The sequence below is a fragment of the Chionomys nivalis genome, chromosome 19, assembly GCF_950005125.1.
Source record: "Chionomys nivalis chromosome 19, mChiNiv1.1, whole genome shotgun sequence".
In the NCBI taxonomy this organism is placed as follows: domain Eukaryota; kingdom Metazoa; phylum Chordata; class Mammalia; order Rodentia; family Cricetidae; genus Chionomys; species Chionomys nivalis.
This window is the reverse complement of record NC_080104.1, coordinates 61,262,992-61,273,432: the sequence shown is the minus strand read 5'-3', so window position 1 is coordinate 61,273,432 and position 10,441 is coordinate 61,262,992. Positions and strand designations below refer to the sequence as shown.

At 58.6% G+C, this 10,441-nt stretch overlaps 2 protein-coding genes across 4 annotated transcripts; one reads left to right on the top strand and one right to left on the bottom strand.

Moving 5' to 3' along the window:
* Nucleotides 1-875: 875 nt before the first annotated feature.
* On the bottom strand, nt 876-7,006 carry Rxrb (retinoid X receptor beta). 3 transcript variants are annotated; one of them, XM_057794573.1, is made up of 10 exons: nt 6,577-7,006; nt 5,790-6,007; nt 5,224-5,380; nt 4,768-4,947; nt 3,438-3,610; nt 2,816-2,945; nt 2,490-2,622; nt 2,283-2,386; nt 2,029-2,134; nt 876-1,931 (listed from the first exon to the last, which is right to left on the bottom strand). In XM_057794573.1, exons 1-10 carry the CDS (start codon nt 6,791-6,793, stop codon nt 1,784-1,786), a joined length of 1,566 nt encoding a protein of 521 aa, XP_057650556.1. In that variant the 5' UTR covers nt 6,794-7,006; the 3' UTR covers nt 876-1,783. The 3 variants fall into 3 exon arrangements, with proteins under 3 accessions (XP_057650556.1, XP_057650554.1, XP_057650555.1); XM_057794571.1 differs by having other exon boundaries at nt 2,283-2,374; nt 6,577-6,937; XM_057794572.1 differs by lacking the exon at nt 6,577-7,006 and adding an exon at nt 6,140-6,497.
* On the top strand, nt 6,991-10,421 carry Slc39a7 (solute carrier family 39 member 7). Its single transcript, XM_057794575.1, has 6 exons — nt 6,991-8,094; nt 8,247-8,300; nt 8,421-8,573; nt 8,687-8,827; nt 8,938-9,134; nt 9,687-10,421. The coding sequence occupies exons 1-6, from the start codon at nt 7,521-7,523 to the stop codon at nt 9,957-9,959; spliced, it is 1,392 nt and encodes a 463-aa protein (XP_057650558.1). The 5' UTR covers nt 6,991-7,520; the 3' UTR covers nt 9,960-10,421.
* The last annotated feature ends 20 nt before the right edge of the window (nt 10,422-10,441 follow it).

Sequence of the window (10,441 nt, the reverse complement as noted above, 5' to 3'; positions counted from 1 at the left end):
AATGTCTTTGGGGGAACACAATATACCTTCTCTAGCTCCTTTCTTTTTAGGACCCTATGGTCCAGTCACACACACAACGGTCCCTGCCCTTGGGGGCCCAGGGCCCCTCTACAGTTCGGGGAGGGACTCAGGGCACAGTGGGACATAAGGGGCGGGCCTACAGCGACCGCCCCACGTCCACTCGTAATCAGGTCTCCATAATTAGCTCCTTCGTCCCGCCCCATGTAATTACAGAGCAGCCCTGGGCGGGGTGTTTATAGACCCAGCTATAGATAGCGACCCAAACGTGGGGGGTGTGGGGTCGCCTTGCGGAGCAGAGGTCAGAGATAGGCAAATGGGCTAATCGCCCGAGAAGATAGAAATATTGGACTAGGTAAAACAGTGAAAAGGGGCACAGGACCGTGACAAGGGGACAGGCGATGCTGCCAGAAGGGTCTGGCAAAAGGGTCACTCAGGGACGTGTCCGCTCCAGGAGGGCAGCGCTGAGACCAGCGCACCCCTTCGTGTGGGCACAGCGCCGGGTCTGCCCGGAGCCTGCGGCGTAGCCGGGGAGAAAGCTGGAGCGAGTGAGACGCCGCCGCCCGCTGGTGCTGGGAGGGCACCGGCGAACAAGGCGCCTTTGAGAAACAGCCGGTCTCCCTTCTCCGTGGGCAGCCCCGCCCCCAACCTGGCACACCCTCTCCCCCTCCCGACAAAGCATGCCTTGTGTCTCCCACCCTGCACCGCCTCTGCAGCCCCAGGGAACCTCGGGTCGGCCCCTGCAGCACCCAGGGAGCAAGTCAGTGTTTCTCACCAAAAAATCCCTACACCTAGACGATGCCATGGTGCCCACCGCCCAGTTACCTCAGTCCAGAAAACAGCTATTTTAACTGGAAAGCGATTTTATGTGCAAGAGAAAGCGGGGGAGGAAGCCTCCCCCGAAAAGAGACCCGGGGTAAAACCCATGCAGCCCAGCACCCATCTCTGAAGGCTGGCCGTCCCCGTCAGTTCTGTCCCCAGTACCCAGCCTGTGGGCTGAGGAGTAGGTAGGGACAGCTGTAAAAGGAAAGGCCACCCAAATCAGCGCCCCCTCACAGCCCAGACCCCTTCCACGAGCCAGTGAGATGAAGAAGGCAGTGCCTGGAAAGCCACAGGGGCGGACCACCTGAAGGGCCCCCTTGCCTACATGCCACCTCCAGCCCTGGCATCTAGGCCAGCCTGGGATGGACAGTACTTCTTTGAGTCTAACTCCCAGTCTCTCCTCACAGGAGATTAAAATAGCAGTCAATCCTCCATCTCCGCCGGCCCCATCACTGCCACCCTTTATTCTTCAGTCTGACTGCAGTGTGCCGCAAAGGGAGCACAGGAGGCAGGCGCCCCCTTCTGCCCCCCTCTGCCAGCCTGAGGGTATGAAGGGCTGTCAGAGCACTGCTCCGAAGACCATCAGCTCGGGGGCTTGCCCCACAACACCCTTTCTAGAGGAGCTCCATCCCGCTCTCGAGAAGGGAGCAGGGTCCCAGGACCAGGGCCAGTGCTTTGTGCTCGGGGAGCCAGGGTGAGCAGTCACCTACATCACAGGAGACTCAAGGCCACTAAAGGTAGACATGTAGTGGTCACAGGGATCTGGGGTCCCATCTGACTCCAGGACTGGGCACACCCTGCTAAGGGGCCAAACCCCTTGCAGGCTGCAGAAGTACCCTCCTGCTCTGCACCACTTGCTCACGGCTCTGGCGGGGCCCTGGGCCCTCCACCCGCCTAGGCGCAGTCCTGCTCCCCGCTGAGGAGCACATGTGTGCGCCTGGGCTCAGGCTAGCTGGTGGGGAGCCTCCAGCATCTCCATGAGGAAGGTGTCAATGGGGGTGTCGCCAATGAGCTTGAAGAAGAACAGGTGTTCCAGACACTTGAGGCCAATGGAGCGGAGGGCAGGAAGACGAAGCAGCAGCTTGGCGAACCTGGGTGGGCAGAAGGGAGTGAGCGCCAGCACCAGCCAGGCCTTGGACATACTCCAGCCTCACCCTCTGGGGGCCGCAGCCTGGGAGCCCCTCTCACCGGCCTTGCTGCTCAGGGTACTTCTGCTTGCAGTAGGTCTCCAGTGACGCGTAGACCTTCTCCCGCAGGACCTCCACCTCGCCAGGGTTGGAGAGGCCCTTGGCGTCTGGGATGGTAAAGGAGGAAGAGCAAGAGGGAGAAGGCAGGGGAGTCAGGTCAGGACAGACGTGCAGAAGGGGCCCTCCAGATGCCCCTCAGGGAACTGAGGCAGCTGGGTTTGCGGAGAAGAGGAGGCTCCAGGGCGGCTCTCCTACCTGGATTGAACAGAATGATGGCCCGCAGGCAGCCCAGCTCCGTCTTGTCCATCCTCATGTCCCGCATTTTGGACACTAGCTCTGTCAGCACCCTGGAGAGGGACCTGCAGGTCACTCAAAGGTCACAGCTCAGCCAGCCTTGGACACGGACCAGTCTATTGCCCCACCCCTTCTAGCTACAGGACAGCCTGGCCAAGGGCCACTGACCGATCAAAGATGGCTCCCACGCCTGCGGAATGGGCTGAGTTTCTGTGCACGTGAAGACCCGTGGCCAGAAGGATGCCATCTCGGACATCAATGGACCGATGGGAGAAGGAGGCAATGAGAAGCTCATTCCAGCCTAGGGGCCAGAGGGCACCAAGGGTCAGCAGGCAGACACCAGGTCATGGGATCCAAAGCACAAAGAAAATAGGGGGCAAGTCAGCAAGTCAAGCTCCCTGAATATGCAAGAGAAGGCTACTAGGGTCACTGAAGGTCAGGAGGACAAAGAGGGGTCAAATGTCAAGAGGTCAAAGAAAGTCAAGGTCACTGACCTGCCCGTAGCAATATGACCTGGTCATCCAGAGGTAGGGAGGAGAAGTGTGGGATCCTCTTTGCCCACTCGACAAGTGTGAACAGCTGCTTATCAGCTGCCTGGCAGATGTTAGTCACTGGGTCATTTGGCTGCAGAGACCAGAAGATGCATGGGAGGGCGGAGTCACCATCCCTGCTGGAGGTTGTAGCACTCCTCGTCAACCCTGCAAGCCCCGGCTGAACCCGTCTCTGATTCAGGCTCCTCTTCAACCCTGCAAGCCCCGGCTGAACCCGTCTCTGATTCAGGTTCCGCTCTGCTCTGGACGTTCCAGTGGAAGCAGAGGTGAGAGAGCTCTCACCCCACATCAGAGACAGACTTCTTGAGACAGGGTCTCGCTATGTGCTCCTGACTGGCCTGGAACTTGCTATGTACACCAGGCTGGCCTTGAACGCACCGAGAGCCACTTGTCTCTGTCTCCCAAGTGCTGAGATTATAGGCAAGGACCACTATGCCTGGCTCACTTCCAGTCCAGGGCAAGGTGCAGAGGGGAGGAAGAAAGGAAGAGGAGAGGTGGAGCACACGCACCTCAACTCCTTGCCCAACCCCAACCTGAGGGAGAAGGGATCAACCCCATCACTCACGCTGCTGCCGCTACCCCCGGTTCCCCCGGGACCCTCAACGCCTTGGTCACTCTTCTGCTCCACAGCAAGCTCTGCCTCCAGGATCCTGTCCACAGGCATCTCCTCAGGGGCTCCCCCAGCCCCGTCCCCGTCCCCGTCCTTGTCTTTCCCCCGTTGCCGCTCCTCCTGGACTGCTGTGGGGTGGGGAGGGAAAAATGCAGAATTGGAAGCCAGAATTGGAAGCCAGGTAGGAGGGTCCAATGTCCCTGGGGGTATGGCAGCCAGAGGTGATTAGAAACGGAAGACAGGGGCCGGGCGGTGGTGGCGCACGCCTTTAATCCCAGCACTTGGGAGGCAGAGGCAGGTGGATCTCTGTGAGTTCGAGACCAGCCTGGTCTACAAGAGCTAGTTCCAGGACAGGCTCCAAAACCACAGAGAAACCCTGTCTCGAAAAACCAAAAAAAAAAAAAAAAGAAACGGAAGACAGGGAATCCGGAAGCAAAGTGCTCTCGGTGAGAGCACCTGCCAGGTACACACGAGACCCAGGGCTCTCCCTATCACCACAAATAAATAAGTACATAAACAGGCAGATAAAGAGGTCTACCTGGCAATAGACAGGTGAAAGAATTAGAGAAGAATCTGCATTTAATAGGGTCAGTGATATGCTAAAAATGTGCCAACGTGCTTTAACACGTACTGGAGCGTCTTAATGGCCTTGTGGGTTCCTGCCCCAAGGTTTAAGGATGAGGAACCCGAGGCTAAAGACATAGCCTCCTAAATTCACGCAATACACGACAGTTACATGCTTGACTCCAGACATGGCTGTCGGCAAACCCTATGCTCCTCTGACTACAGATGATGTCATCATTTTGGTGACCTGGGTCCAGGTCTTTGGAGGGTGTGTTCTGACTCTGGTCCTGCCACTCTGCTGTCATGTGACCTTGGGAAAGCCAAGATTCATCTTCTTTAAAGCAAGGATCAGACCAAAATAAGCCCTAAAGTGTCTCTTAAAATTCCAGGCATCAGATTTACTTAGTTTCAGAGAAGAGAGATGCCAAGTCCGGACCTCCTCAGTGATTCTGTAGCTTAACAGGGTAGAAGTCTTGAGGATTCAAGGAAAGACTGGGAGACCAAAGAAAGAATGGATCAAAGCGAGACAGGGGCTGTATGAAGTGGAGAAGAAAGAGCACAGGCCTGGGTAGTCTAAGCCTCTGGGTAGTCTAAGGCAAGCTGGGAGAGCCCACAGCATCACAGGCTTAACCCCGAGGAGCAACTGGAAAGAGAAAGGAAACTTCGCCCCCTGGAGGAGAGAGACATGGAGGCTCTCCTGCTGGCTGGGGCAGCTCCTTACCCTCCCTCTTCATGCCGGTGGCCAGGCACTTCTGATAGCGGCAGTACTGACAGCGGTTCCGCTGGCGCTTGTCCACCGTGCAATCTTTGTTATCGCGGCAGGAGTAGGTCAGGTCCTTCCGGATGGTGCGTTTGAAGAAACCCTTGCAGCCCTCGCAGCTGTACACGCCATAGTGCTTGCCTACAGGGGGAGAAGTGTGGCAGGGAAGACTAGTGAAGACACCTGCCCACAGGGGATCCAAGGCTGAATCCTTCCCAAACACAGCAGCTCACAAGGTGAGATAAGCCAGTCACCTCCTCAGCCCCTTCCCTGACTGCCCCTACCTGAATCTGATAGGAATCTAAAGGCCCCACAGGTGTCCTTGCTCTGACCACCCTCAGGAAGCCATGGGCGCCCACAGGCAGTGGTAAAGTCTCTATGTTCTTTCCTCCTCTGCACCTGGGCTGAGCCTCATACCTGAGCTTCGGTCCCCGCAGATTGCACACAGCCGTTTGCCAGCCCCAGGGCCACCTGGAGGGGGTGGACAGTGCAAGCCCCGAACCCCTAAGACCGGTGGCTTCACATCTTCAGGGGGGCCAGACCCGCCCCCAGGGAGCGACACTGTGGAGTTAATCTGAGATGGGGGAACAGGGAAGTCACAGAGGGCTCTTGGGAGGGTACTAAAGGGCCTTCCCTGAAGCGTAACCCCAAGAATGAATATGCACCCTTCTGTAAGTGTGTGGCCCAGTGGCCCAGAACCAAAAGGGCAGAAAGTCACTGTGAGCTGAAAAGGATATCACAAATATTCCCTTTGGGCTCAGGTTTTTTGTTTGTTTTCAAAATAGAGCTAGGAAGAAGCATGCGCAGAAACACTGTTCACTTCAGGAAGAGCAAGGGGTCTGAGACCACAGGGCTGCTAGGATTGGAGAACCAGAAAGGTCACGGGGTCATGGGGAAGTCCACAGAAAGATGGCAGGGAGGGGCTTAGAAGGTGGAAACAGGGAAATGAAAGCAGAGGCAATAAGTAGGTCACGACCTCTCACCTGAGGACTGCTGACCGGCCCGGAGAATCCTGGGGGAGCCGGAGGGGGCAGACCAGGGGACCCCATGGAAGAGCTGATGACTGGGAAGGGGGAGCCCAGTGGAGGGGGTGGCATTGGAGGTGGGGGTGCCGAAGGGGTAAGAGGTGGGCCAGGAGGAGAAGAGGGGGGGATCCCCTGGGAAAGGGGATTTGGAGAGGAGCTGTCTGGGCTTCGGGAATCTGAGAGGGAGGTACACACAGGCAGACACACAGGAGAGACAAGAAGAGAAAGTTGAGTCTTTTCATCATCCAAACGGACACTTTAATTCTCCCTGACCCACCACATCCCACGACCCCGGAGTTCAGAAATACCAAGCTGTCAAACAACAATTTCACTCCTCACGGTCGCGAGGGGGGCGGTTGACCAGAGGGAGCCAGTTCAGCCGGAGACTCCCGGGTCATCCCAGGCTGACCTCGGGGGGGGGGAGCACGTGCCGGTGACCCCCTCGTTCCCAACTCAGAACATTCGGGGCGGAGAGCATGGACGAGATCCCCGGTCCCGGGGCGCAAGCTCAGCCTTCGGACGCCCGGAGTCCTCCAGCCCAAGGGGAACGGTGTCCTTCCCACGCCCGATACCTGTCGCAGGCCCGGCCCGACCGCACCTGCAGGGCGGAAGCTCCCCCGCCGCGCCCCGCCCCGGGGGAGGGCGCTGGGCCTCGGGAGGGCGAGGGCGCGTGTTTACAAACAAGGGGGCGGGCGCGCGGGGAGGGGGCGCGGGGGGCGCCGGCCGGGACACACGGGACACTCACCCCGCCCGCTGTCGCCCATCCCGTCCCGGCCAGCCTCCCCCGGCTCCGGCTCCGGGGTCTGCTGCTCTCCGGCCGCCGCCGCGGGATCCAGCCAGGGCCGCCGCCGCCGCCACCGGGACGCGACCCCACAATGCATCTCTTTCCTCACCCCCACCGGCCCACACTGCCCCGCGGCATGTCGCGGCGGGAGGAAGGGCGGACGAGCCGCCCAAGACATGACGCCGGGCCCGAGGGTTGGGGGAGCCCGACAGGTGCCCAGGACGCGCGGGGGGCTGAGCGGGGGGACTCGGGGAGCGCCGCCGGGGACAGCGGGCTCAGGCACCGCGCTCGGCTCGGCACCGGGGTGACGGCACCGGGGCGGCCGCCATCTTGGTGCGGACGGGAAGTCTCGTCGCGAGCTCCCGCCCCCTCGCCGAGGTGGGAACGGAGGAGGCGGTCTCCGCCCGCCCGTCAGCTCCCGCGCCCGCCGTCCCCTCGGATGACCCCGGCCGTGCGCATGCGCGCTGGGGGCGCGGCCGCGGGGCGCCGCCATATTGGTAAAGGTAGCGGGGTGCGGGCCGACAGGAACTTCCTGATCTCGCGGGAGCTCGAGGCGTGACTGCCACGTCCCAGCACACGGAGAACCGAGAGGATCCCGGAGCCGGTGAGGACTCCCCGCCGCTGCCTTGCGGCGTTTTGCGGGCCTTTTCCCCCTCGCCCCAACCGTGGGTCATAGAGACGAGGGCCCAGAGAGACCGTGGAGTTGCGGATCGCAGGCTAGAGCGGTGTCGGTGGGGGGGTCTGCATCCGGGTGGGGTGTCGGGGAGCGAGAGAACCCGCCTTGGGGACAATGTGAGAGGGGAGCGAGCCATCCAGGGGTGGCGGAAGGGCACGAGTGCAGGGAAGCGGACCCCGCTTAGGGACAGCGTCAGGTAGAGTCGTCGTCTGTCCCTCCGGTCAGCGCAATGGCCGAGGGCCTCCGGGTCCCCCGCTGGGTGGCTGTGGGGCTGCTGACCTGGGCGGCTGTGGGGCTGCTGGTGGCCGGACACGGGGGTCATGGTGACCCGCACCAAGACGTGGAAGAGGACTTCCATGGCCACGGGCACTCACCTGAGGATTTCCACCATGGACACAGCCATGCCCATGGTCATGGCCACACTCATGAGAGCATCTGGCATGGGCATGCCCACAGCCACGACCACGAACATTTACATGAGGATTTGCACCATGGCCATAGCCATGGCCACTCCCATGATAGCGTCCACCACAGAGGACATGGACTTGCCCATGAACATAGCCACGGAGCCTCTCGGGAGACGGGGGCTCCAGGCGCCAAGCACCACCTGGACACTGTCTCTCTTTGGGCCTATGCCCTGGGGGCCACAGTGCTAATCTCTGCGGCTCCGTTCCTTGTGCTCTTCCTCATCCCGGTGGAGTCTAACTCTCCCAGGCATCGCTCCCTGCTCCAGATCCTGCTCAGTTTTGCCTCTGGGGGGCTCCTGGGTGATGCCTTCCTGCACCTCATCCCTCATGCTCTGGGTAAGTAACCTCGGCGCTACCTCAGAAACTTAAGATGATTTATTCTCTAGAAGGAAAGGGGGTTCTTTCTCTTTTGTGACCCCGGATTTGCCAATCATCCTCAACTGCACATGCGTTGTGCCAAGCGTTCCCCTTTTTTCTACTTCCTGCAGAACCTCATTCTCACCACGCTGTGGAGCAGCCTGGACATGGACACTCCCACAGTGGTGAGAAAGAGATGGGAATGGGGATAGGGATGTGGGGAGGGTCTGCCTCTGCCAGTTCTTCACCTCTTGCACTGGAGGAGGAGTCCACATCTCCTCATGCTTCCATGCCTCTGCTCCCAGGACAGGGCCCCATTTTGTCTGTGGGGCTCTGGGTTCTCAGTGGGATTGTCGCCTTCCTCGTGGTGGAGAAATTTGTGAGACATGTGAAAGGAGGTCACGGACACGGTCACGGAGACAGCCACACACATGGGAGCCATGGCCATGGCAGACAGGGTGAGCCTACCTAGCCTGCCACAGAGCTGTAGGCTCTTACGGTGGGGCAGGCTTCTTATGCAGGACACGTCGAAGGCTCTGTCCCCATCTGATCGACTCCTGTTCTCCCTCAGAGTGTCCTTCCAAGGAGAAGCCCAGCTCAGAGGAGGAAGAAAAGGGAGCAGGGACATTGCGGAAAAGGAGAGGAGGGAACGGGCCGAAGGATGGGCCAGTGAAACCTCAGAATCCTGAAGAGGAAGAAAAACCAGGTTCAGGTGAGGGACGGGTGGGTGGACAGAATGTGTGCTGGAGGTGATGTTGGCATCTAGACAGTTCCAAGGGTACGTATGGCCTTCAGCCTTTTTGTCTTGTTTCTTTACAAAAGACCTGCGTGTGTCTGGATACCTGAACCTGGCTGCTGACTTGGCCCACAACTTCACAGATGGTTTGGCCATTGGAGCTTCCTTTCGTGGGGGCCGAGGGCTAGGGATCCTGACCACAATGACAGTCCTGCTACATGAAGTGCCTCATGAGGTTGGGGACTTTGCCATCTTGGTACAGTCTGGCTGCAGCAAAAAACAGGTTGGTGCCGACTGCCTGTCATGTGTTCCTAACAAGCTGTCCTACCATTGACAAGTCTTTTAGAAAGGAGCAAGTTACTTCCTTTACCTCTGCTCTCGTGTGCTGCCTGCTGCACAGCCTGGAAGGGCCGCAGGGGAGGGGGTGGACGATTTTCCGATGTCTGTTCTAGTGCTTCACTTCCTTTCTTCCTTTTTTAAAATTTTTATTTATTTTATTATTTATTTATTTTTTGTTTTTCAAGTCAGAGTTTCTCTTTAGCCTTGGAGCTGGAACTCGCTCTTGTAGACCAGGCTGATCTCGAACTCACAGAGATCCGCCTGCCTCTGCGTCCCAGTGCTGGGATCACAAACACCCCACTGCACTGGCCTTTCCGTGCAGGTGCCTGGGGTCAGACTCCCATCCTCATGCTGTGCAGCAAACACTGTCGATAGAGCCATTGCATCAGCCCCTTACCGTCTCCACCTTTCCAAAAGCGTGCACGCCTGTATAGCTGTCCCCACCTTCATGCCTAGTTTTCAGCTGTTAATGACCTTTCTCTTTTCTGCCCACCAGGCGATGCGTCTGCAACTCCTGACCGCAGTCGGAGCGCTGGCAGGCACAGCATGTGCCCTTCTCACCGAAGGAGGGGCAGTAGGCAGCGAGATGGCGGGTGGTGCCGGGCCTGGCTGGGTTCTGCCATTCACTGCTGGTGGTTTTATCTATGTAGCAACAGTGTCTGTTTTGCCTGAGCTGTTGAGAGAGGCGTCCCCATTACAGTCTCTGTTGGAGGTGCTGGGCCTGCTGGGGGGAGTCGTCATGATGGTGCTGATTGCCCACCTTGAGTAAGGGCGGGGGAATCTGCCACCCCTGCCTCCCAAATAAAGACAGTCGGGAGCCCTGGCCAGTGTTAACTCGCCAGAGGAAGGAGTTTTAGCCTTGGAGAATGACAGGTCAGGGGGACCAAAGTGTTGGACACTGCCCAACAATGTTGTTGGTGAGAAATAAAGGGACCATGAAGAAGACTGGGATGACCGTAGCCTACCTGGTGGTCCCTACCCCGCTTGTTTTCCCAGCACCAACATGCCACACGGGGTCCTCCAAGGTCCGACCCCTTCTGAACTGGTTAGTGGTGGCTTCAGGAAGACAGAAGTGGGTAGACATCAATCGTGTGTCCTGATTTGGAAGTAGAGGGATGGGAGAATGTTCCTTGGTAAAATCTCACGGCCTGATTTTTGTTTCTATTCCTTTTATATCACTGTTTGAATGGGTAGGAGGCACGATGGTCAGAAATAAAGTACTTGGATCTTCTGCCCCGCATGCAGTCTTTG

What these genes read in the sequence shown, in the direction of transcription:
- Rxrb (XM_057794573.1), bottom strand. Translation starts at nt 6,793, where the DNA reads ATGTCTTGGGCGGCTCGTCCGCCCTTCCTCCCGCCGCGACATGCCGCG. An exon ending in GATGGGCGACAGCGGGCGGG is followed by an intron (nt 6,008 to 6,576) that starts GTGAGTGTCCCG and finishes CCTCCCTCTCAG; the next exon opens with ATTCCCGAAGCCCAGACAGC. An exon ending in CTGCGGGGACCGAAGCTCAG is followed by an intron (nt 4,948 to 5,223) that starts GTATGAGGCTCA and finishes CTCCCCCTGTAG; the next exon opens with GCAAGCACTATGGCGTGTAC.
- Slc39a7 (XM_057794575.1), top strand. Translation starts at nt 7,521, where the DNA reads ATGGCCGAGGGCCTCCGGGTCCCCCGCTGGGTGGCTGTGGGGCTGCTG. An exon ending in ACATGGACACTCCCACAGTG is followed by an intron (nt 8,301 to 8,420) that starts GTGAGAAAGAGA and finishes CTCTGCTCCCAG; the next exon opens with GACAGGGCCCCATTTTGTCT. An exon ending in CCATGGCCATGGCAGACAGG is followed by an intron (nt 8,574 to 8,686) that starts GTGAGCCTACCT and finishes GTTCTCCCTCAG; the next exon opens with AGTGTCCTTCCAAGGAGAAG.